This window comes from Bombina bombina, chromosome 7 (assembly GCF_027579735.1).
Source record: "Bombina bombina isolate aBomBom1 chromosome 7, aBomBom1.pri, whole genome shotgun sequence".
NCBI classification, from domain to species: domain Eukaryota; kingdom Metazoa; phylum Chordata; class Amphibia; order Anura; family Bombinatoridae; genus Bombina; species Bombina bombina.
Genome location: NC_069505.1, coordinates 291,514,208 through 291,541,286, shown reverse-complemented (window position 1 = coordinate 291,541,286; position 27,079 = coordinate 291,514,208). Strand labels below are relative to the sequence as shown.

Below are 27,079 nucleotides of genomic sequence, written 5' to 3'. Positions count from 1 at the left end.
ACACATATCACAGGCAGATCACAGGAATCACACAGGATCTGTACATATATCACTGGCAAATCACACAGCATCTGTACACATATCACTGGTAGATAACAGGGATCACACATGATCTGTACACATATCACTGGCAGATTACAGGGATTACACAGGATCTGTACACATATCACTGGCAGATCACAGTGATCACACAGGATCTGTACACACACACATATCACTGGCAGATCACAGGGATCACACATGATCTGTACACATATCACTGGCAGATCACAGGGATCACACAGGATCTGTACACATATCACTGGCAGATCACACAGCATCTGTACATATATCACTGGCAGATCACAGGGATCACACAGGATCTGTACACATATCACTGGCAGATCACAGGGATCACACAGGATCTGTACATATATCACTGGCAGATCACAGGCTCTGTAAAGGCTGAACACTATGGCCTTTCAGTGTATGAACAAACAAATATTACCTGAATGTGCAGCATACATTATGGTTTTTTTCTGAAGGGTTAGATGCTACCTCAGTAGTGCAGAGTGGTGATGATAAGCAAGTGTACTATAACGCTAGTGGTACAAACTATGAAGACTTTACTGAGCATTTGGTTTTCTCATATCATGGCAGCATTTGAAGCAGGAGATAGTTCCTCTAAGTGGTTTAATAGGCAGAACTTGTTCACCAAGAGACCCCCCTCCTCTTACCAGCTCGTATCTTAAGAAATATCTCCAGTGGTGGGTGCATTGGTCTTTAATTTTTTTAGTTTATGTGAAAATGGCTTCTTTATGCCATCATTTACAATTTTTCTTACTTACATTTCTCTTGTAAGGTGTATCCAGTCCACGGATCATCCATTACTTGTGGGATATTCTCATTCCCAACAGGAAGTTGCAAGAGGACACCCACAGCAGAGCTGTTATATAGCTCCTCCCCTCACTACCATATCCAGTCATTCTCTTGCAACTCTCAACGCGCATGGAGGTAGTAAGAGAGAGTGGTGAAAAATAGTTAGTTTATTTTCTTCAATCAAAAGTTTGTTATTTTTAAATGGTACCGGAGTTGTACTGTTTTATCTCAGGCAGAGATAGAAGAAGAATCTGCCTGAGTTTTCTATGATCTTAGCAGGTTGTAACTAAGATCCATTGCTGTGCTCACATATATCTGAGGAGAGAGGTAACTTCATAGGGAGAATGGCGTGCAGTTTTCTCTGCTATGAGGTATGTGCAGTTACAATTTTTTCTAGAATTGGAAATGCTAGAAAATGCTGCTGATACCTGATAAATGTAAGTTAAGCCTGAATACAGTGATTTAATAACGACTGGTATCATGCTTGCTCTCAGGGGTAATACCCTTATAAAAATGCTATATAAAACGTTTGCTGGCATGTTTAATCGTTTTTTATATATGCTTGGTGATAAAACTTTATTGGGGCCTAATTTTTTCCACATGGCTGGCTTTATTTTTGCCTAGAAACAGTTTCCTGAGGCTTTCCACTGTTGTAGTATGAGTGGGAGGGGCCTATTTTAGCGCTTTTTTGCGCAGTTAAAATTACAGACTGAGACATCCAGTTTTCCTCAGAAGTTCCCTGAAGGCTACAGGACATCTCTAAAGGGCCTAAAGTCGTTTATTGGGGAAGGTAGGAGCCACAGTAGAGCTGTGGCAGTTTGTTGTGACTGTTAAAAAACGTCTATGTCGTTTTTTTTATCCGTTTTTTGAACTAAGGGGTTAATCATCCATTTGCAAGTGGGTGCAATGCTCTGTTAGCCTATTACATACACTGTAAAAATTTCGTTTGATTTACTGCCTTTTTTCACTGTTTTTCAAATTTTGGCAAAATTTGTTTCTCTTAAAAGCACAGTACCGTTTTTTATATTTGCTTGTTAACTTGATTTAAAGTGTTTTCCAAGCTTGCTAGTCTCATTGCTAGTCTGTACAAACATGTCTGACATAGAGGAAACTCCTTGTTCATTATGTTTAAAAGCCATGGTGGAACCCCCTCTTAGAATGTGTACCAATTGTACTGATTTCACTCTAAGCAATAAAGATCATATTCTGTCTTTAAAAAAATTATCACCAGAGGAATCTAACGAGGGGGAAGTTATGCCGACTAATTCTCCCCACGTGTCAGATCCTTTGACTCCCGCTCAAGGGACTCACGCTGAAATGGTGCCAAGTACATCTAGAGCACCCATAGCGTTTACTTTACAAGACATGGCGGCAGTCATGGATAATACACTGTCAGCGTTATTAGCCAGACTACCTGAATTTAGAGGTAAGCGAGATAGCTCTGGGGTTAGACGAAATGCAGAGCATACTGACGCTTTAAGAACCATGTCTGATACTGCCTCACAATATGCTGAAGCTGAGGAAGGAGAACTTCAGTCTGTGGGTGATGTTTCTGACTCAGGAAAGATACCTGATTCTGATATTTCTACATTTTAAATTTAAGCTTGAACACCTCTGCGTATTACTCAAGGAGGTTTTAGCTGCTCTGAATGACTGTGACACAATTGCAGTGCCAGAGAAATTGTGTAGACTGGATAAATACTATGCAGTGCCGGTGTGTACTGATGTTTTTCCAATACCTAAAAGGTTTACAGAAATTATTACTAAGGAATGGGATAGACCAGGTGTGCCGTTCTCTCCCCCTCCTATTTTTAGAAAAATGTTTCCTATAGACGCCACCACACGGGACTTATGGCAGACAGTCCCTAAGGTGGAGGGAGCAGTTTCTACTTTAGCAAAGCGTACTACTATCCCTGTTGAGGACAGTTGTGCTTTTTTAGATCCAATGGATAAAAAATTAGAAGGTTACCTTAAGAAAATGTTTATTCAACAAGGGCGCTATGGCTTAAATCATGGTCAGCTGACAGCCGTGACTTCAAAATCTAAGCTGCTTAACATTCCCTTCAAGGGGCAGACCCTATTCGGGCCTGGTTTGAAGGAGATTATTGCTGATATCACTGGAGGAAAAGGTCATGTCCTTCCTCAGGACAGGTCCAAATCCAGGGCCAAACAGTCTAATTTTCGTGCCTTTCGAAACTTCAACGCAGGTGCAGCATCAACTTCCTCTAATGCGAAACAAGAGGGAACTGTTGCTCAGTCAAAGACGGTCTGGAGGCCAAACCAGACCTGGAACAAAGGTAAGCAGGCCACAAAACCTGCTGCTGCCTCTAAGACAGCATGAAGGAACAGCCCCCTATCCGGTAACGGATCTAGTGGGGGGCAGACTTTCACTCTTCGCCCAGGCGTGGGCAGGAGATGTTCAGGATCCCTGGGCGTTGGAAATTATATCCCAGGGATATCTTCTGGACTTCAAAGCTTCTCCCCCAAAAGAGGGAGATTTCACCTTTCACAATTATCTGCAAACCAGATAAAGAGAGAGGCATTCTTACACTGTATACGAGACCTCCTAGTTATGGGAGTGATCCATCCAGTTCCAAAAGAGGAACAAGGACAGGGTTTTTACTCAAATCTGTTTGTGGTTCCCAAAAAAGAGGGAACCTTCAGACCAATTTTGGATCTAAAGATCTTAAACAAATTCCTCAGTGTTCCATCATTCAAGATGGAAACTATTCGTACAATCCTACCTATGATCCAGGAGGGTCAATATATGACTACAGTGGATCTAAAGGATGGTTATCTTCACATTCCGATACACAAAGATCATCATCGGTTTCTCAGGTTTGCCTTTCTGGACAGGCATTACCAGTTTGTAGCTCTTCCCTTTGGATTAGCTACAGCCCCAAGAATTTTCACGAAGGTTCTCGGGTCGCTTCTGGCGGTCCTAAGGCCGCGGGGCATATCAGTGGCCCCTTATTTAGACGACATCCTGATACAGGCGTCAAACTTCCAAATTGCCAAGTCTCATATGGACATAGTTCTGGCATTTCTGAGGTTGCATGGGTGGAAAGTGAACGAGGAAGAGTTCTCTCTCCCCACTCACAAGAGTTTCCTTCCTAGGGACTCTGATAGATTCTATAGAAATGAAAATTTACCTGACGGAGTCCAGGTTATCAAAGCTTCTAAATTCCTGCCGTATTCTTCATTCCATTCCGCGCCCTTCGGTGGCTCAGTGCATGGAAGTAATCGGCGTAATGGTAGCGGCAATGGACATAGTGCCGTTTGCACGCTTACATCTCAGACTGCTGCAACTATGCATGCTCAGTCAGTGGAACGGGGATTACACAGATTTGTCCCCTCTACTAAATCTGGATCAAGAGACCAGGGATTCTCTTCTCTGGTGGCTATCTCGGGTCCATCTGTCCAAAGGTATGACCTTTCGCAGGCCAGATTGGACAATTGTGACGACAGATGCCAGCCTTCTAGGTTGGGGTGCAGTCTGGAACTCCCTGAAGGCTCAGGGATCGTGGACTCAGGAGGAGTCACTCCTTCCAATAAATATTCTGGAATTGAGAGCGATATTCAGTGCTCTTCAAGCTTGGCCTCAGTTAGCATCTCTGAGGTTCATCAGATTTCAGTCGGACAACATCAAGACTGTGGCTTACATCAACCATCAAGGGGGAACAAGAAGTTCCCTAGCGATGTTAGAAGTCTCAAAGATAATTTGCTGGGTGGAGATTCACTCTTGCCACCTATCAGCTATCCATATCCCAGGTGTAGAGAACTGGGAGGCGGATTTTCTAAGTCGACAGACTTTTCATCCGGGGGAGTGGGAACTCCATCCGTAGGTGTTTGCACAAGTGATTCATCGCTGGGGCAAACCAGATCTGGATCTCATGGCGTCTCGACAGAACGCCAAGCTTCCTTGTTACGGATCCAGGTCCAGGGACCCCAAGGCGACGCTGATTGATGCTCTAGCAGCGCCCTGGTCTTTCAACCTGGCTTATGTGTTTCCACCGTTTCCTCTGCTTCCTCGACTGATTGCCAAGATCAAGCAGGAGAGAGCATCGGTGATTTTAATAGCGCCTGCGTGGCCACGCAGGACCTGGTATGCAGATCTAGTGGACATGTCATCCTTTCCACCATGGACTTTGCCTCTGAGACAGGACCTTCTACTTCAGGGTCCTTTCCACCATCCAAATCTAATTTCTCTGAGACTGACTGCATGGAGATTGAACGCCTGATTTTATCAAGGCGTGGCTTCTCCGAGTCAGTCATTGATACCTTAATACAGGCACGAAAGCCTGTCACCAGGAAAATTTATCATAAAATATGGCGTAAATATCTTTATTGGTGTGAATCCAAGGGTTACTCATGGAGTAAAGTCAGGATTCCCAGGATATTATCCTTTCTCCAAGATGGTTTGGAAAAAGGATTGTCAGCTAGTTCCTTAAAGGGACAGATTTCTGCTCTGTCTATTCTTTTGCACAAGCGTCTGGCAGATGTTCCAGACGTTCAGGCATTTTGTCAGGCTTTAGTTAGAATCAAGCCTGTGTTTAGACCCGTTGCTCTGCCATGGAGCTTTAATTTGGTTCTTAAGGTTCTTCAAGGAGTTCCTTTTGAACCTCTTCATTCCATAGATATCAAACTTTTATCTTGGAAAGTTCTTTTTTTGGTAGCTATTTCCTCGGCTTGTAGAGTCTCCGAGTTATCTGCCTTACAATGTGATTCTCCTTATCTGATTTTTCATACGGATAAGGTAGTCCTGCGTACCAAACCTGGGTTTTTACCTAAGGTGTTATCTAACAAGAATATCAATCAAGAGATTGTTGTTCCATCCTTGTGTCCTAATCCGTCTTCAAAGAAGGAACGTCTATTACATAATCTGGACGTGGTTCGTGCTTTAAAGTTTTACTTACAAGCTACTAAAGATTTTCGACAAACATCTGCTTTGCTTGTTGTTTACTCTGGTCAGAGGAGAGGTCAAAAGGCTTCGGCAACCTCTCTTTCTTTTTGGCTAAGAAGCATAATCTGCTTAGCCTATGAGACTGCTGGACAGCAGCCTCCTGAAAGGATTACAGCTCATTCCACTAGAGCTGTGGCTTCCACCTGGGCCTTTAAAAAATGAGGCGTCTGTTGAACAGATTTGCAAGGCGGCGACTTGGTCTTCGCTTCATACTTTTTTCAAAATTCTACAAATGTTATACTTTTGCTTCTTAGGAGGCTATTTTTGGGAGAAAGGTCTTACAGGCAGTGGTACCTTCCGTTTAAGTATCTGCCTTGTCCCTCCCTTCATCCGTGTACTTTAGCTTTGGTATTGGTATCACACAAGTAATGGATGATCCGTGGACTGGATACACCTTACAAGAGAAAACACAATTTATGCTTACCTGATAAATTTATTTCTCTTGTGGTGTATCCAGTCCACGGCCCGCCCTGTCATTTTAAGGCAGGTCATTTTTAAATTTAAACTACAGTCACCACTGCACCCTATGGTTTCTCCTTTCTCTGCTTGTTTTCGGTCGAATGACTGGATAAGGTAGTGAGGGGAGGAGCTATATAACAGCTCTGCTGTGGGTGTCCTCTTGCAACTTCCTTTTGGGAATGAGAATATCCCACAAGTAATGGATGATCCGTGGACTGGATACACCACAAGAGAAATAAATTTATCAGGTAAGCATAAATTGTGTTTTTTAGTAGTTGGTTCCTCTTTCCATCCCTTGGTGACTATCACTTGTGTAACCAGAACCATCGTTATCTGGCATGACTCTGTCATTATGTTATTTCAGCAGGATTTTCTCTTCTCTAATAACATTTAGGAAAGTTTTCTCTTATCCGATCAGCTAAAATCTTTAGATGTGATGTTTTAGTGTCTGCATTATCCGACAGAGCGTTGACTTCCTAGTACATTGAACACTATTGCTAAAGACCTTGTCAGCTGATAGTATCTATCACAAGCTAATGGCATTACCATTTTCATTTACTTCTTGTTTTGGTTCATGCATTCAACTTGGTCTCCCCTGAAAATTACCCTGTGGCATTTCTTCTACCTTCTATGTTTCATGCTTTCATCTTTGTCTCCCCTGAAGTTGACACCGTGGCATTCCTTCTACCTTCTATGTTCCATGCATTCATCTTGGTCTCCCCTGAAAATGACTCTGTGGCATTTCTTCTACCTTCTATGTTTCATGCATTCATCTTGGTCTCCCCTGAAAATAACCCTGTGGCATTTCTTCTACCTTCTGTTTCATGCATTCATCTTGGTCTCCCCTGAAGATAACCCTGTGACATTTCTTCTACCTTCTATGTGCCATTCTTTCATCTTTATTTCCCCTGAAGATGACCCTGTGGCATTCCTTTTACCTTCTATGTTCCATGCATTTACCTTGGTTTCTCCTGAAGATGGCCCTGTGGCATTCTTTCTATCTTCTGTGTTCCATGCATTCATCTTGGTCTCCCCTGAAGATGATTTTGTGGCATTCCTTCTACCTTCTTTGTTCCATGCATTCATCTTGGTACCCCTGAAGATGACCCTGTGACATTTCTTCTATCTTTTGTGTTCCATGCATTCATCTTGGTCTCTCCTTAAAATAACACTGGCATTCCTTCTACCTTCTGTGTTCCGTTTATTCATCTTGGTCTTCCATGCAAATGACTCTGTGGCTTTTCCTCTATCTTCTGTGTTTCATGCATTCATCTTGGTCTCCCCTTAAGATGACCCTGTGGCTTTCCTTCTATATTCTGTGTTCCATGCATTCATCTTGGGCTCCACTTAAAATAACATTGTGGCATTCCTTCTACTTTCTATGTTTCATTCATTTATCTTGGTCTCCCCTGAAGATGACTTTTTGGCATTCCTTCTAGATTCTATGTTTCATGCATTCATCTTGGTCTCCCCTGAAGATGACCCTGTGGCATTCCTTTTACCGTCTACGTTCCATGCATTTACCTTTGTTTCTCCTGAAGATGGCCCTGTGACATTCCTTCTATCTTCTGTGTTCCATGCATTCATCTTGGTCTGCCCTGAAGTTGGCATTCCTTCTATCTTCTGTGTTCCATGCATTCATCTTGTGGCATTCCTTCTACCTTCTTTGTTCCATGCATTCATCTTGGTACCCCTGAAGATGACCCTGTGGCATTTCTTCTATCTTTTGTGTTCCATGCATTCATCTTGGTCTCCCCTGAAGATGACTTTTGGCATTCCTTCTAGATTCTATGTTTCATGCATTCATCTTGGTCTCCCCTGAAGATGACCCTGTGGCATTCCTTTTACCGTCTACGTTCCATGCATTTACCTTTGTTTCTCCTGAAGATGGCCCTGTGGCATTCCTTCTATCTTCTGTGTTCCATGCATTCATCTTGGTCTCTCCTGAAGTTGGCATTCCTTCTATCTTCTGTGTTCCATGCATTCATCTTGTGGCATTCCTTCTACCTTCTTTGTTCCATGCATTCATCTTGGTACCCCTGAAGATGACCCTGTGGCATTTCTTCTATCTTTTGTGTTCCATGCATTCATCTTGGTCTCCCCTGAAGATGACTTTGTGGCATTCCTTCTACCTTCTTTATTCCATGCATTCATCTTGGTACCCCTAAAGATGACCCTGTGGCATTTCTTCTACCTTCCAAGTTCCATGCATTCATCTTGGTCTCCCCTTAAGATGACCCTGTGGCATTTCTTCTACCTTCTATGTACCATGCATTCATATTGGTCTCCCCAGAAGATGACTTTGTGACATTCCCTCTATTTTCCATGCATTCATTTTGGTCTCCCCTGAAGATGACCCCATGACATTTCTTCATCCTTCAATGTTGCATGTATTCATCTTGGCCCCCCTAAAGATGACCTTGTGGCATTCCTTCTAGCTTCTATGTTCCATTATATATTCATCTTTGTCTTTCCTGAACATGACTTTGTGGCATTCCTTTTATGTTCCATGCATTCATCTTGGTCTCCCCTTAAGATGGCCCTGTGGAATGCCTTCTATCTTCTGTGTTTTATGCATTTATCTTGGTCTCCCTTTACAATAACACTGTGGCATTCATTCTACCCTCTATGTTCCATACATTCATCTTGGTCTCCCCTGAAGATGACCTTGTGGCATTCCTTCTACCTTCTATGTTCCATTCATTCATCTTGGTCTCCCCTGAAGATGACTTTGTGGCATTCCTTCTACCTTTTTATGTTCCATGCATTCATCTTGGTCTCCCCTTAAGATGGCCCTGTGGAATGCCTTCTATCTTCTGTGTTCCATGCATTCATCTTGGTCTCCCCTTAAAATAACACTGTGGCATTCCTTCTACCTTCTATGTTCCGTCCATTCATCTTGGTCTACCTTGCAAATTACCCTGTGGCGTTCCATCTACCTTCTATGTTCCATTAATTAATCTTGGTCTCCCCTGAAGATTACTTTTTTGAATTCCTTCTACCTTCTACAGGGAGTGCAGAATTATTAGGCAAGTTGTATTTTTGAGGATTAATTTTATTATTGAACAACAACCATGTTCTCAATGAACCCAAAAAACTCATTAATATCAAAGCTGAATAGTTTTGGAAGTAGTTTTTAGTTTGTTTTTAGTTATAGCTATTTTAGGGGGATATCTGTGTGTGCAGGTGACTATTACTGTGCATAATTATTAGGCAACTTAACAAAAAACAAATATATATCCATTTCAATTATTTATTTTTACCAGTGAAACCAATATAACATCTCAACATTCACAAATATACATTTCTGACATTCAAAAACAAAACAAAAACAAATCAGTGACCAATATAGCCACCTTTCTTTGCAAGGACACTCAAAAGCCTGCCATCCATGGATTCTGTCAGTGTTTTGATCTGTTCACCATCAACATTGCGTGCAGCAGCAACCACAGCCTCCCAGACACTGTTCAGAGAGGTGTACTGTTTTCCCTCCTTGTAAATCTCACATTTGATGATGGACCACAGGTTCTCAATGGGGTTCAGATCAGGTGAACAAGGAGGCCATGTCATTAGATTTTCTTCTTTTATACCCTTTCTTGCCAGTCACTCTGTGGAGTACTTGGACGCGTGTGATGGAGCATTGTCCTGCATGAAAATCATGTTTTTCTTGAAGGATGCAGACTTCTTCCTGTACCACTGCTTGAAGAAGGTGTCTTCCAGAAACTGGCAGTCGGACTGGGAGTTGAGCTTGACTCCATCCTCAACCTGAAAAGGCCCCACAAGCTCATCTTTGATGATACCAGCCCAAACCAGTACTCCACCTCCACCTTGCTGGCGTCTGAGTCGGACTGGAGCTCTCTGCCCTTTACCAATCCAGCCACGGGCCCATCCATCTGGCCCATCAGGACTCACTCTCATTTCATCAGTCCATAAAACCTTAGAAAAATCAGTCTTGAGATATTTCTTGGCCCAGTCTTGACGTTTCAGCTTGTGTGTCTTGTTCAGTGGTGGTCGTCTTTCAGCCTTTCTTACCTTGGCCATGTCTCTGAGTATTGCACACCTTGTGCTTTTGGGCACTCCAGTGATGTTGCAGCTCTGAAATATGGCCAAACTGGTGGCAAGTGGCATCTTGGCAGCTGCACGCTTGACTTTTCTCAGTTCATGGGCAGTTATTTTGCGCCTTGGTTTTTCCACACGCTTCTTGCGACCCTGTTGATTATTTTGAATGAAACGCTTCATTGTTCGATGATCACGCTTCAGAAGCTTTGCAATTTTAAGAGTGCTGCATCCCTCTGCAAGATATCTCCCTATTTTTTACTTTTCTGAGCCTGTCAAGTCCTTCTTTTGACCCATTTTGCCAAAGGAAAGGAAGTTGCCTACTAATTATGCACACCTGATATAGGGTGTTGATGTCATTAGACCACACCCCTTCTCATTACAGAGATGCACATCACCTAATATGCTTAATTGGTAGTAGGCTTTCGAGCCTATACAGCTTGGAGTAAGACAACATGCATAAAGAGGATGATGTGGTCAAAATACTCATTTGCCTAATAATTCTGCACTCCCTGTATGTTCCATGCATTCATTTTGGTCTCCCCTGAAGATGACTTTGTAGCATTCCTTCTACCTTTTATGTTTCATGCATTCATCTTGGATGACTTTGTGGCATACCTTTAGTTGATTCCATGGCCTCCGTATGGAACCAGAAAGTTCTTCCTTCAGCTTTGTAGGCAGCTTGTGATGAAGTTAAGCAGTTGTGACTGTAACACAACCACTCACTCCTCTTTCACTTCAATAGTTCAGCCTGTGAGTACCGTATATTATTTACTCATTGCTGATATAATCTATTATTAGAACAACAAATAGTATGCAGAGATACACCTTCTGACCACTAGGTATATCTGTGTACCATGGTTTTCTAGTTATTGAAGTGGTAGCTGTATGAATTTATTTTGAAATATTTTCATAAGTTTTCAGTTATTTATAAGCTTTTGCATTAAATCAGACTTTGGGGCACATAAATATATACATTTCCAAATGGAGTGTACTAGCGACTGTTAGCTGTTATAAATGAAGTGGACTTGTCTGTGATTACAGTCTATTTGCAATGCATCAGGTACAATAGAGTGACACAGTGTTTTCAGAGTTTTTAACTTAGTCTCCACATTTATACTAATTTTAATAAAGTGTGTATTTTTCACTTCTTGTCACATATTGCTGTGTCCTTGTTACAAGGGACAATAAAACAAGTGAACACAAAAGTGTTTTGATAAAGGAAAATGTAAACAAGTTTATTACAACTTTACAATAGATAGTAGATGAGTTTGGAAGAAAAAAAAATCCATTGAGTTATACAGATCCTACCTGATTGAGATTATCTAAGCCAGTGATTTGCAACCTTTTTTTTGCCGTGGCACACTTTTTTACATAAAAAAAATCCTGTGGCACACCACTATCCCAAAATTTTACAAAATCACACATTGTAGCCTAATACAGGATATATATATATATATATATATATATATATATATACACACACACACTGTACTGTGCTGTCATGCCATGCCTCCTACAAACTATACATGACATATTGACATTCATTCACAAACAATCATAATGATTGTCTGTGAATGAATGTATAAATGTCAATGTCATGGTTGTAAATGATGCCTGATGAGCCTGTCACATACCTACCAATATTTCAAAATTTGAAAGAGGGACACCCCCGCACTGTTGTCAGTCTGCCGTGGCACACCTGAGGATCTCTCACGGCACACTGGTTGAAAAACACTAATCTAAGCTGCCAGTTGAGGTTACAGCACGTTTATGTATTTCTGCTCCTTCTGCAAACTGGCGTCTTGTCCTTTTCAGGTGACTTCTGTTTGCTAATTGTCTTACACCATCAGCCTGAAGGTGGAGGAACAAACGATAAAGACATTTTTTTTTTCTTTTTAAATTCACCTTTGTTTTTTGTCCCTGTGTAACAAACTGTAAGTTGTACTTTGTCTGATTACAGCACTCTGCCAGTCACTGAAGTGATTGTTGTGTTACAGGTGGGCATCCTGCTATATATTGCTGACCTCATTGTGCGCTTAATGTGGAGGAAAGGACTGGACCCTGACAACTTCTCTATCCCCTACCTCACTGCACTGGGGGACCTGCTGGGGACAGGATTCCTCGCTTTGTGTTTCCGAATGGTCTGGATCCTCACAGGGACAGAGAGCCAGTTAGAGGGGGTGGAGATTGATCTGGGGGCACAATAAAAGGGATCACAACAATCTGCATCTCATAAGAACCTAAATGGCTACAGGAATAAATATTTATCAGTAGCTCTTGGATGTTTAGCAGCAAGAGTGCACCGGATTTATAAAAGCAAAATCATTTTTTTTTATTTGTGTATAAATCTAATGCTGTTTACAATAAACTGTACAAATTAGTGTTTTTGTTCACGGCTGTGCTTTGCCTAACCTGTTTGCAGCCCACACATGGGGGGATTTATTTCTGTTCCTATGATGCCGTTGTGTGCAGTGGTGGGTATAGCCTTATTCTAACAAATGGAAAACCATGAGGCTTCTATTAACAGCAGCATTCAGTAGACTTTACAGACTGGGCATGAGCTGACAACGTGCCAACAGGTAAACACAGAGTGAACCACAGAGGACAACAGTAATAACTGTTCTCTGCTCAATGACGCCTTGTTGCCGTATCTCTCCTGTTAACCAAACCAACAGCTATTAACATATTCCCCTTACAAGTCTGAGAAAACTCCTGACCGAGAGCTGAAGGAAAAAAACACTAAAGTGACTGTACACAGCACCCTGCAGCATCGGCTGATCCTGGGGCGGTCACTTATGAGAGTATAATCATTACCAACAGATCAGTGTGTATCATAGTGCCCCATTCACTGCAGTCGTATCATGATGCCATAAGTAATTGTCACTTTGCCCATCACACTAGTCTAATCATTTTCATTTTGCCCATATGGTGATACCCACTATGTAGCCTGTATAGTATTCACTGAGCTCCTCCATCGCCCTCTATAAATGACTATATTGCACACTCTGTTCTGCTGTCTCACCCTCTCTGCATCACTGAGCACGCAGCACCTGCCACTATGACTGAACGCGCAGCACCTGCCACTATGACTGAGCCCGCAGCATCTGCCACTATGACTGAACGCACAGCACCTGCCACTATGACTGAGCCCGCAGCACCTGCCACTATGACTGAGCCCGCAGCACCTGCCACTATGACTGAGCCCGCAGCACCTGCCACTATGACTGAGCACGCAGCACCTGCCACTATGACTGAACACGCAGCACCTGCCACTATGACTGAGCCCGCAGCACCTGCCACTATGACTGAGCACGCAGCACCTGCCACTATGACTGAGTGCGCAGCACCTGCCACTATGACTGAGCGCACAAATAACTTATGTATTGCTGCACTGTGATGCATAAAGAAGATTACAGGTTTACAATATGCAGCTGCCACCAGAGGGTTACCTGGTTAAAAGTGATGGTGCAATTGGTTCCCCCAACTGTGTCAGATACTTGGGTTGGGTGGGTCAGGGATGGGGAACATTGGCCTTCCAGATGTTTCAGAACTACATTTCCCATGATGCTCAATTGGACTTCAGAGTGCCTAAGCATCATGGGTAATGTAGTTCTGAAACATCAGGAGTACCAAGGTTCCCCATCCCTGGTCTTTAAGATAATACTGTAAAATCTATAAACTGTCATTTCTAGTTCCCTAATTTCAAGTAAAGTAAAGTATTTTGTATATAAAGTATATTGCAAAGTTTGTTTAGTACAAACTTTGCAATATCATACTGTTCACTATCCCTTTAATATCTTGTAAAGGGATCTAAATTGATCCCAAAAGGGTGCGGCACAGAGCCGCCCACACTCATCTCAGGCTACTTATACATTGTCTAATAACAGGAGCCGCCCACACTCATCTTATTCTACTTATACATTGTCTGATAACAATCATGTGTGACGGAAGCAGACCCAGCTATGCAATAGTTAAATAACCTGCTTAGTCATATTTATTAGAGTTAATAATGTCTTTTGCTCGCCCGACACACTTCTTTACACATGAGGATTTGTTAAAGAAAATAATATTACTAATAGAAATAAAGTGTTCCTAAACAATAGGTTGCCTTGTCATATCCTTGTGACTTGTTTAGTAACACAGTTTTGGATATGTTGAGGAACAATCTGTGCTCCATAGAACAGCCGGATACATAGGGCAGCCGGGTACTCAGGGCAGCCGAACACACTGGGCAGCCAGACACACTGAACAGCCAGATGCACAGGGCAGCCGGACGCACAGGGCAGCCGGATACACAGGGCAGCCGGATACACAGGGCAGCCAGGTACTCAGGGCAGCTGAACACACTGGGCAGCCAGACACACTGAACAACCGGATACACTGGGTAGCCAGATACACAGGGCAGCTGGATACACAGTGGGAGTTAACGGTACATTTGTTTTGTATATTACTGTAAATTTATAATTAACAGGACATAAAACATTATCTATATACATACAGTATATATTGGCAATTAAGTGAGTAATTGCAAAAGATCTGCATACATGATTAATGCTTTATAAAGAACGAAAAGCTAACATGTTCAGAAACACACTGTATGATGTTTATCTTACCTTCTGTATGAATACAAACAAGCACTTGCACCACTCAAGCACTAAAGTGTCACTGGGGGAAATGGAAGAACCACAGTTTAAAGAGGAAAATTGCAGGAAAAGTAGACAAGCTAAATGATTACTGTACATTGTTGTTTTTTTCTACAGATAATTAAACATTTTGGAGAGTTCAGTTTTGAGGTTCATGTCCCTGTAAAGGGAGACTCGGGCAGGGATCCCGATATAAATTTTCCTTAATTTTTTTTTTAAAGGACTGGACACAGTTTTATCAGAGATCTTCATTTTCTTATTATTGGTTCTTGAAAATAGAAGTACCTATTCAAACGTCCAATAAGTTAATGCATTGGAACAATAGACTCGAGAACACTGTAATCAGACTGCTGAATCCAGGAACATATGTGTATTAACCAGTTGCAGCAACCATATAGATCTGGCGGAAGATAAGAACCATAAGTCCAATAAGTCTGCCTACATTTCCTATAATGTAAAAATAGTTAGGAAAGCCCTATGCTTATCTCAGGAGTTAGTGTGTAGGATGGACTTATGCTTATCTCAGGGGTTAAAATTGGATGGACTTATGCTTATCTCAGGGGTTAGCATGTAGAATAGCCTTATGCTTACCTCAGGGGTTAGCGTGTAGAATATCCGTATGCTTATCTCAGGGTTTGGCTGGTAGAATAACCTTATGCTTATCTCAGGGGTTTACAATCTTATAAAGCATGGATCATGTATGCAGATCTTTTGAAATTACTCACTAAATTGCTGATATATACTGTATGTAAAGCCTTGTGTTTATCTCAGGAGTTACTGCGTAGGATAGCCTTACTCTTATCTCAGGAGTTTGCACGTAGGCTGGACTTATGTTTATCTCAGAAGTTATTGTGTAAGATGGACTTAAGCTTAGCTCAGTTGTTAGTCAGCGTGTAGAATAGCCTTACTCATTTCAGGGGTTAGCACATAGGATGGACTTATGCTTAGCTCAGTTGTTAGTGTGTAAAATAGCCCTATTCTTATCTCAGGGGTTAGCACATACGATGGACTTATGCTTAGCTTAGTTGTTAGTTAGCGTGTAGAATAGCCTTACTCTTATTTCAGGAGTTAGCGCATATGATGGACTTATGCTTAGCTCAGTTACTAGCGTGTAGGATAGCCTTATTCTTATCTCAGGGGATTGCATGTAGGATGGACTTATGCTTAGCTCAGTTACTAGCGTGTAGGATAGCCTTATTCTTATCTCAGGAGTTTGCACGTAGGATGGACTTATGCTTAGCTCAGTTGTTAGTTAGCGTGTAGGATAGCCTTATCTCATCTATTATTGGTTCTTGAAAATAGAAGTACCTATTCAAACGTCCAATAAGTTAATGCATTGGAACAATAGACTCGAGAACACTGTAATCAGACTGCTGAATCCAGGAACATATGTGTATTAACCAGTTGCAGCAACCATATAGATCTGGCGGAAGATAAGAACCATAAGTCCAATAAGTCTGCCTACATTTCCTATAGTGTAAAAATAGTTAGGAAAGTCCTATGCTTATCTCAGGAATTAGTGTGTAGGATGGACTTATGCTTATCTCAGGGGTTAACATTGGATGGACTTATGCTTATCTCAGGGGTTAGCATGTAGAATAGCCTTATGCTTACCTCAGGGGTTAGCGTGTAGAATATCCGTATGCTTATCTCAGGGTTTGGCTGGTAGAATAACCTTATGCTTATCTCAGGGGTTTACAATCTTATAAAGCATGAATCATGTATACAGATCTTTTGAAATTACTCACTAAATTGCTGATATATACTGTATGTAAAGCCTTGTGTTTATCTCAGGAGTTACTGCGTAGGATAGCCTTACTCTTATCTCAGGAGTTTGCACGTAGGCTGGACTTATGTTTATCTCAGAAGTTATTGTGTAAGATGGACTTAAGCTTAGCTCAGTTGTTAGTCAGCGTGTAGAATAGCCTTACTCATTTCAGGGGTTAGCACATAGGATGGACTTATGCTTAGCTCAGTTGTTAGTGTGTAAAATAGCCCTATTCTTATCTCAGGGGTTAGCACATACGATGGACTTATGCTTAGCTCAGTTGTTAGTTAGCGTGTAGAATAGCCTTACTCTTATTTCAGGAGTTAGCGCATACGATGGACTTATGCTTAGCTCAGTTACTAGCGTGTAGGATAGCCTTATTCTTATCTCAGGAGTTTGCACGTAGGATGGACTTATGCTTAGCTCAGTTGTTAGCGTGTAGGATAGCCTTATCTCATCTCAGGAGTTTGCACGTAGGATGGACTTATGCTTAGCTCAGTTGTTAGTTAGCGTGTAGGATAGCCTTATCTTATCTCAGGGGATTGCATGTAGGATGGACTTATGCTTAGCTCAGTTGTTAGTTAGCGTGTAGGATAGCCTTATCTTATCTCAGGGGATTGCAAGTAGGATGGACTTATGCTTAGCTCAGTTACTAGCGTGTAGGATAGCCTTATTCTTATCTCAGGAGTTTGCACGTAGGATGGACTTATGCTTAGCTCAGTTGTTAGTTAGCGTGTAGGATAGCCTTATTCTTATCTCAGGGGTTAGTACGTAGGATGGACTTACAGTGGGGCAAAAAAGTATTTAGTCAGCCACCAATTGTGCAAGTTCTCCCACTTCAGAAGATGAGAGGCCTGTAATTTTCATCATAGGTATACCTCAACTATGAGAGACAAAATATGGAAACAAATCCAGGCAATAACATTGTCTGATTTGGAAAGAATTTATTTTCATATTATGGTGGAAAATAAGTATTTGGTCACCTACAAACAAGCAAGATTTCTGGCTCTTGCAGACCTGTATCTTCTTCTTTAAGAGGCTCCTCTGTCCTCCACTCATTACCTGTATTAATGGCACCTGTTTGAACTTATCAGTATAAAAGACACATGTCCACAACCTCAAACAGTCACACTCCAAACTCCACTATGGTGAAGACCAAAGAGCTTTTGAAGGACACCAGAAAAAAAATTGTAGACCTGCACCAGGCTGGGAAGACTGAATCTGCAATAGGCAAGCAGCTTGGTGTGAAGAAATCAACTGTGGGAGCAATAATTAGAAAATGGAAGACATACAAGACCACTGATAATCTCCCTCGATCTGGGGCTCCACGCAAAATCTCACCCCGTGGGGTCAAAATGATCACAAGAACGGTGAGCAAACATCCCAGAACCACACGGAGGGACCTAGTGAATGACCTGCAGAGAGCTGGAACCAATGTAACAAAGGCTACCATCAGTAACACACTACTCAGATCCTGCAGTGCCAGACGTGTCCCCCTGCTTAAGCCAGTACATGTCCGGGCCCGTCTGAAGTATGCTAGAGAGCATTTGGATGATCCAGAAGCGGATTGGGAGAATGTAATATGGTCAAATGAAACCAAAGTAGAACTGTTTGGTAGAAACACAACTCGTCGTGTTTGGAGGAGAGAGAATCCTGAGCTGCAACCAAAGAACACCATACCTACTGTGAAGCATGGGGGTGGCAACATCATGCTTTGGGGCTGTTTCTCTGCAAAGGGAACAGGACGACTGATCCGTGTACATGAAAGAATGAATGGGGCCATGTATCGTGAGATTTTGAGTGCAAACCTCCTTCCATCAGCAAGGGCATTGAAGATGAAACGTGGCTGGGTCTTTCAGCATGACAATGATCCCAAACACACCACCTGGACAATGAAGGAGTGGCTTCGTAAGAAGCATTTCAAGGTCCTGGAGTGACCTAGCCAGTCTCCAGATCTCAACCCCATAGAAAACCTTTGGAGGGAGTTGAAAGTCCGTGTTGCCCAGCGACAGCCCCAAAACATCACTGCTCTAGAGGAGATCTGCATGCAGGAATGGGCCAACATACCAGCAACAGTGTGTGACAACCTTGTGAAGACTTACAGAAAATGTTTGACCTCTGTCATTGCCAACAAAGGATATATAACAAAGTATTGAGATAAACTTTTGATATTGACCAAATACTTATTTTCCACCATAATTTGCAAATAAATTATTTCCAAATCAGACAATGTGATTGTCTGGATTTGTTTCCACATTTTGTCTCTCATAGTTGAGGTATACCTATGATGAAAATTACAGGCCTCTCTCATCTTCTTAAGTGGGAGAACTTGCACAATTGGTGGCTGACTAAATACTTTTTTGCCCCACTGTATGCTTAGCTCAGTTGTTAGTTAGTGTATAGGATAGCCTTATTCTCATCTCAGGGATTAGCACATAGGATGGACTTATGCTTAGCTCAGTTGTTAGCGTGTAGGATAGCCTTATCTCATCTCAGGGGTTTGCACGTAGGTTGGACTTATGCTTAGCTCAGTTGTTAGCGTGTAGGATAGCCTTATCTCATCTCAGGGGTTTGCACGTAGGATGGACTTATGCTTAGCTCAGTTGTTAGTTGGCATGTAGGATAGCCTTATCTCATCTTAGGGGTTTGCACGTAGGATGGACTTATGCTTAGCTCAGTTGTTAGCATGTAGAATAGCCTTATCTCATCTCAGAGGTTAGCATGTAGGATGGACTTATGCTTAGCTCAGTTGTTAGTTGGCGTGTTGGATAGCCTTATCTCATCTCAGGGGTTTGCAAGTAGGATGGACTTATGCTTATCTCAGTTGTTAGCATGTAGGATAGCCTTATTCTTATCTCAGGGGTTAGCACGTATGAAGGACTTATGCTTAGCTCAGTTGTTAGTTAGCGTGTAGGATAGCCTTATCTCATCTCAGGGATTAGCATGTAGTATGGACTTATGCTTAGCTCAGTTGTAAATGTGTAGGATAGCCTTATTCTTATCTCAGGGGTTAGCACTTATGAAGGACTTATGCTTAGCTCAGTTGTTAGTTAGCGTATAGGATAGCCTTATCTCATCTCAGGGATTAGCATGTAGTATGGACTTATGCTTAGCTCAGTTGTAAATGTGTAGGATAGCCTTATTCTTATCTCAGGGGTTAGCATGTAGGATGGACTTATGCTTAGCTCAGTTGTTAGCGTGTAGGATAGCCTTATCTCATCTCAGGGGTTTGCACGTAGGTTGGACTTATGCTTAGCTCAGTTGTTAGCGTGTAGGATAGCCTTATCTCATCTCAGGGGTTTGCACGTAGGATGGACTTATGCTTAGCTCAGTTGTTAGTTGGCATGTAGGATAGCCTTATCTCATCTTAGGGGTTTGCAAGTAGGATTGACTTATGCTTAGCTCAGTTGTTAGTTCGCATGTAGGATAGCCTTATCTCATCTCAGGGGTTAGCATGTAGGATGGACTTATGCTTAGCTCAGTTGTTAGTTGGCGTGTTGGATAGCCTTATCTCATCTCAGGGGTTTGCAAGTAGGATGGACTTATGCTTATCTCAGTTGTTAGCATGTAGGATAGCCTTATTCTTATCTCAGGGGTTAGCACGTATGAAGGACTTATGCTTAGCTCAGTTGTTAGTTAGCGTGTAGGATAGCCTTATCTCATCTCAGGGATTAGCATGTAGTATGGACTTATGCTTAGATCAGTTGTAAGTGTGTAGGATAGCCTTATTCTTATCTCAGGGGTTAGCATGTAGGATGGACTAATGCTTAGCTCAGTTGTTAGTTGGCATGTAGGATAGCCTTATTCTTATCTCAGAGGTTAGCATGTAGGATGGACTTATGCTTAGCTCAGTTGTTAGTTAGCGTGTAGGATAGCCTTATCTCATCTCAGGGGTTAGCATGTAGGATGGACTTATGCTTAGCTCAGTTGTTAGTTGGCGTGTTGGATAGCCTTATCTCATCTCAGGGGTTTGCAAGTAGGATGGACTTATGCTTATCTCAGTTGTTAGCATGTAGGATAGCCTTATTCTTATCTCAGGGGTTAGCACGTATGAAGGACTTATGCTTAGCTCAGTTGTTAGTTAGCGTGTAGGATAGCCTTATCTCATCTCAGGGATTAGCATGTAGTATGGACTTATGCTTAGCTCAGTTGTAAGTGTGTAGGATAGCCTTATTCTTATCTCAGGATTTAGCATGTAGGATGGACGTATGCTTAGCTCAGTTGTTAGCGTGTAGGATAGCCTTATTCTTATTGCAGGGATTAGCTCATAGGATGGACTTATGATTAGCTCAGTTGTAAGTCAGCGTTTAGGATAGCCTTATTCTTATCTCAGGGGTTAGCACGTAGGATGGACTTATGATTAGCTCAGTTGTTAGTTGGCGTGTAGGATAGCCTTATTCTTATCTCAGAGGTTAGCATGCAGGTTTAACTTATGCTTAGCTCAGTTGTTAGTTAGCATGTTGTATAGCCTTATTCTTATCTCAGGGGTTTACACATAGGGTGGACTTATGCTTAGCTCAGTTGTTAGCGTGTAGGATAGCCTTATTCTTATCTCAGGGGTTAGCACGTAGGATGGACTTATGCTTAGTTTAATTGTTAGCGTATTGAATAACCCTACTCTTATCTCAGGGGGGTTAGCACGTAGGATGGACTTATGATTAGCTCAGTTGTTAGTTGCCGTGTAGGATAGCCTTATTCGTATCTCAGAGGTTAGCACGTAGGATGGACTTATGCTTAGCTCAGTTGTAAGCAAGTAGGATAGCCTTATTCTTATTTCAGGGATTTACACGTAGGATGAATTTATACTTAGCTCAGTTGTTAGTTAGCGTGTAGGATAGGCTTATTCTTATCTCAGGGGTTAGCATATTGGATGGACTTATGCTTATCTCAGGGGTTAGCACGTAGAATGGACTTATGCTTAGCTGAGTTGTTAGTTAGCATGTAGGATAGCCTTATTCTCATATGAAGGGTTAGCACGTTGGATGGACTTATGCTTAGCTCAGTTGTTAGTTAGCGTATAGGATAGCCTTATTCTTATCTCAGGGTTTAGCACGTAAGATGGGCTTATGCTTAGCTCAGTTGTTAGTTAGCGTGTAGGATAGGCTTATTCTCATATCAAGGGTTAGCACGTTGGATAGACTTATGCTTAGCTCAGTTGTTAGCGTATAGGATAGCCTTATTCTTATCTCAGGGTTTAGCACGTAAGATGGGCTTATGCTTAGCTCAGTTGTTAGTTAGCGTGTAGGATAGCCTTATTCTCATATGAGGGGTTAGCACATTTGATGGACTTATGCTTAGCTCAGTTGTTAGCGTATAGGATAGCCTTATTCTTATCTCAGGGTTTAGCATGTAGGATGGACGTATGCTTAGCTCAGTTGTTAGCATGTAGGATAGCCTTATTCTTATTGCAGGGATTAGCTCATAGGATGGACTTATGATTAGCTCAGTTGTAAGTCAGCGTTTAGGATAGCCTTATTCTTATCTCAGGGGTTAGCATGCAGGTTTAACTTATGCTTAGCTCAGTTGTTAGTTAGCATGTTGTATAGCCTTATTCTTATCTCAGGGGTTTACACATAGGGTGGACTTATGCTTAGCTCAGTTGTTAGCGTGTAGGATAGCCTTATTCTTATCTCAGGGGTTAGCACGTAGGATGGACTTATGCTTAGTTTAATTGTTAGCGTATTGAATAACCCTACTCTTATCTCAGGGGGGTTAGCACGTAGGATGGACTTATGATTAGCTCAGTTGTTAGTTGGCGTGTAGGATAGCCTTATTCTTATCTCAGAGGTTAGCACGTAGGATGGACTTATGCTTAGTTTAATTGTTAGCGTATTGAATAATCCTACTGTTATCTCAGGGGGGTTAGCACGTAGGATGGACTTATGATTAGCTCAGTTTTTAGTTGGCGTGTAGGATAGCCTTATTCTTATCTCAGAGGTTAGCACGTAGGATGGACTTATGCTTAGCTCAGTTGTTAGCATGTAGGATAGCCTTATTCTTATTGCAGGGATTAGCTCATAGGATGGACTTATGATTAGCTCAGTTGTAAGTCAGCGTTTAGGATAGCCTTATTCTTATCTCAGGGGTTAGCATGTAGGTTTAACTTATGCTTAGCTCAGTTGTTAGTTAGCATGTTGTATAGCCTTATTCTTATCTCAGGGGTTTATACGTAGGGTGGACTTATGCTTTGCTCAGTTGTTAGCGTGTAGGATAGCCTTATTCTTATCTCAGGGGTTAGCACGTAGGATGGACTTATGCTTAGTTTAATTGTTAGCGTATTGAATAACCCTACTCTTATCTCAGGGGGGTTAGCACGTAGGATGGACTTATGATTAGCTCAGTTGTTAGTTGCCGTGTAGGATAGCCTTATTCGTATCTCAGAGGTTAGCACGTAGGATGGACTTATGCTTAGCTCAGTTGTAAGCAAGTAGGATAGCCTTATTCTTATCTCAGGGATTTGCACGTAGGATGAACTTATACTTAGCTCAGTTGTTAGTTAGCGTGTAGGATAGGCTTATTCTTATCTCAGGGGTTAGCATATTGGATGGACTTATGCTTATCTCAGGGGTTAGCACGTAGAATGGACTTATGCTTAGCTGAGTTGTTAGTTAGCATGTAGGATAGCCTTATTCTCATATGAAGGGTTAGCACGTTGGATGGACTTATGCTTAGCTCAGTTGTTAGTTAGCATATAGGATAGCCTTATTCTTATCTCAGGGGTTAGCATGTAGGATGGACTTATGCTTAGCTCAGTTGTTAGCGTGTAGGATAGCCTTATCTCATCTCAGGGGTTTGCACGTAGGTTGGACTTATGCTTAGCTCAGTTGTTAGCGTGTAGGATAGCCTTATCTCATCTCAGGGGTTTGCACGTAGGATGGACTTATGCTTAGCTCAGTTGTTAGTTGGCATGTAGGATAGCCTTATCTCATCTTAGGGGTTTGCAAGTAGGATTGACTTATGCTTAGCTCAGTTGTTAGTTCGCATGTAGGATAGCCTTATCTCATCTCAGGGGTTAGCATGTAGGATGGACTTATGCTTAGCTCAGTTGTTAGTTGGCGTGTTGGATAGCCTTATCTCATCTCAGGGGTTTGCAAGTAGGATGGACTTATGCTTATCTCAGTTGTTAGCATGTAGGATAGCCTTATTCTTATCTCAGGGGTTAGCACGTATGAAGGACTTATGCTTAGCTCAGTTGTTAGTTAGCGTGTAGGATAGCCTTATCTCATCTCAGGGATTAGCATGTAGTATGGACTTATGCTTAGCTCAGTTGTAAATGTGTAGGATAGCCTTATTCTTATCTCAGGGGTTAGCATGTAGGATGGACTAATGCTTAGCTCAGTTGTTAGTTGGCATGTAGGATAGCCTTATTCTTATCTCAGAGGTTAGCACGTAGGATGGACTTATGCTTAGCTCAGTTGTTAGTTAGCGTGTAGGATAGCCTTATTCTTATTGCAGGGATTAGCTCATAGGATGGACTTATGATTAGCTCAGTTGTAAGTCAGCGTTTAGGATAGCCTTATTCTTATCTCAGGGGTTAGCATGCAGGTTTAACTTATGCTTAGCTCAGTTGTTAGTTAGCATGTTGTATAGCCTTATTCTTATCTCAGGGGTTTACACATAGGGTGGACTTATGCTTAGCTCAGTTGTTAGCGTGTAGGATAGCCTTATTCTTATCTCAGGGGTTAGCACGTAGGATGGACTTATGCTTAGTTTAATTGTTAGCGTATTGAATAACCCTACTCTTATCTCAGGGGGGTTAGCACGTAGGATGGACTTATGATTAGCTCAGTTGTTAGTTGGCGTGTAGGATAGCCTTATTCTTATCTCAGAGGTTAGCACGTAGGATGGACTTATGCTTAGTTTAATTGTTAGCGTATTGAATAATCCTACTGTTATCTCAGGGGGGTTAGCACGTAGGATGGACTTATGATTAGCTCAGTTTTTAGTTGGCGTGTAGGATAGCCTTATTCTTATCTCAGAGGTTAGCACGTAGGATGGACTTATGCTTAGCTCAGTTGTTAGCATGTAGGATAGCCTTATTCTTATTGCAGGGATTAGCTCATAGGATGGACTTATGATTAGCTCAGTTGTAAGTCAGCGTTTAGGATAGCCTTATTCTTATCTCAGGGGTTAGCATGTAGGTTTAACTTATGCTTAGCTCAGTTGTTAGTTAGCATGTTGTATAGCCTTATTCTTATCTCAGGGGTTTATACGTAGGGTGGACTTATGCTTTGCTCAGTTGTTAGCGTGTAGGATAGCCTTATTCTTATCTCAGGGGTTAGCACGTAGGATGGACTTATGCTTAGTTTAATTGTTAGCGTATTGAATAACCCTACTCTTATCTCAGGGGGGTTAGCACGTAGGATGGACTTATGATTAGCTCAGTTGTTAGTTGCCGTGTAGGATAGCCTTATTCGTATCTCAGAGGTTAGCACGTAGGATGGACTTATGCTTAGCTCAGTTGTAAGCAAGTAGGATAGCCTTATTCTTATCTCAGGGATTTGCACGTAGGATGAACTTATACTTAGCTCAGTTGTTAGTTAGCGTGTAGGATAGGCTTATTCTTATCTCAGGGGTTAGCATATTGGATGGACTTATGCTTATCTCAGGGGTTAGCACGTAGAATGGACTTATGCTTAGCTGAGTTGTTAGTTAGCATGTAGGATAGCCTTATTCTCATATGAAGGGTTAGCACGTTGGATGGACTTATGCTTAGCTCAGTTGTTAGTTAGCATATAGGATAGCCTTATTCTTATCTCAGGGGTTAGCATGTAGGATGGACTTATGCTTAGCTCAGTTGTTAGCGTGTAGGATAGCCTTATCTCATCTCAGGGGTTTGCACGTAGGTTGGACTTATGCTTAGCTCAGTTGTTAGCGTGTAGGATAGCCTTATCTCATCTCAGGGGTTTGCACGTAGGATGGACTTATGCTTAGCTCAGTTGTTAGTTGGCATGTAGGATAGCCTTATCTCATCTTAGGGGTTTGCAAGTAGGATTGACTTATGCTTAGCTCAGTTGTTAGTTCGCATGTAGGATAGCCTTATCTCATCTCAGGGGTTAGCATGTAGGATGGACTTATGCTTAGCTCAGTTGTTAGTTGGCGTGTTGGATAGCCTTATCTCATCTCAGGGGTTTGCAAGTAGGATGGACTTATGCTTATCTCAGTTGTTAGCATGTAGGATAGCCTTATTCTTATCTCAGGGGTTAGCACGTATGAAGGACTTATGCTTAGCTCAGTTGTTAGTTAGCGTGTAGGATAGCCTTATCTCATCTCAGGGATTAGCATGTAGTATGGACTTATGCTTAGCTCAGTTGTAAATGTGTAGGATAGCCTTATTCTTATCTCAGGGGTTAGCATGTAGGATGGACTAATGCTTAGCTCAGTTGTTAGTTGGCATGTAGGATAGCCTTATTCTTATCTCAGAGGTTAGCACGTAGGATGGACTTATGCTTAGCTCAGTTGTTAGTTAGCGTGTAGGATAGCCTTATCTCATCTCAGGGATTAGCATGTAGTATGGACTTATGCTTAGATCAGTTGTAAGTATGTAGGATAGCCTTATTCTTATCTCAGGGGTTAGCATGTAGGATGGACTAATGCTTAGCTCAGTTGTTAGTTGGCATGTAGGATAGCCTTATTCTTATCTCAGAGGTTAGCACGTAGGATGGACTTATGCTTAGCTCAGTTGTTAGTTGGCGTGTTGGATAGCCTTATCTCATCTCAGGGGTTTGCAAGTAGGATGGACTTATGCTTATCTCAGTTGTTAGCATGTAGGATAGCCTTATTCTTATCTCAGGGGTTAGCACGTATGAAGGACTTATGCTTAGCTCAGTTGTTAGTTAGCGTGTAGGATAGCCTTATCTCATCTCAGGGATTAGCATGTAGTATGGACTTATGCTTAGATCAGTTGTAAGTGTGTAGGATAGCCTTATTCTTATCTCAGAGGTTAGCACGTAGGATGGACTTATGCTTAGCTCAGTTGTTAGTTGGCGTGTTGGATAGCCTTATCTCATCTCAGGGGTTTGCAAGTAGGATGGACTTATGCTTATCTCAGTTGTTAGCATGTAGGATAGCCTTATTCTTATCTCAGGGGTTAGCACGTATGAAGGACTTATGCTTAGCTCAGTTGTTAGCGTGTAGGATAGCCTTATCTCATCTCAGGGATTAGCATGTAGTATGGACTTATGCTTAGATCAGTTGTAAGTGTGTAGGATAGCCTTATTCTTATCTCAGGGGTTAGCATGTAGGATGGACTAATGCTTAGCTCAGTTGTTAGTTGGCATGTAGGATAGCCTTATTCTTATCTCAGAGGTTAGCACGTAGGATGGACTT

At 41.9% G+C, this 27,079-nt stretch overlaps 1 protein-coding gene across 2 annotated transcripts in view; it reads left to right on the top strand.

Annotated features, from left to right (window-relative positions):
* The window catches only part of LOC128666325 (solute carrier family 41 member 1), a 161,449-nt gene extending 148,730 nt beyond the window's left edge, over positions 1-12,719 (top strand). For both annotated transcript variants that reach the window (XM_053720843.1, XM_053720844.1), the window contains exon 11: positions 12,337-12,719. In XM_053720843.1, the coding sequence (XP_053576818.1) occupies positions 12,337-12,546 (210 nt within the window). In that variant the 3' untranslated portion in view covers positions 12,547-12,719. The remainder of the gene's footprint in view (positions 1-12,336) is intronic.
* Positions 12,720-27,079: the final 14,360 nt, after the last annotated feature.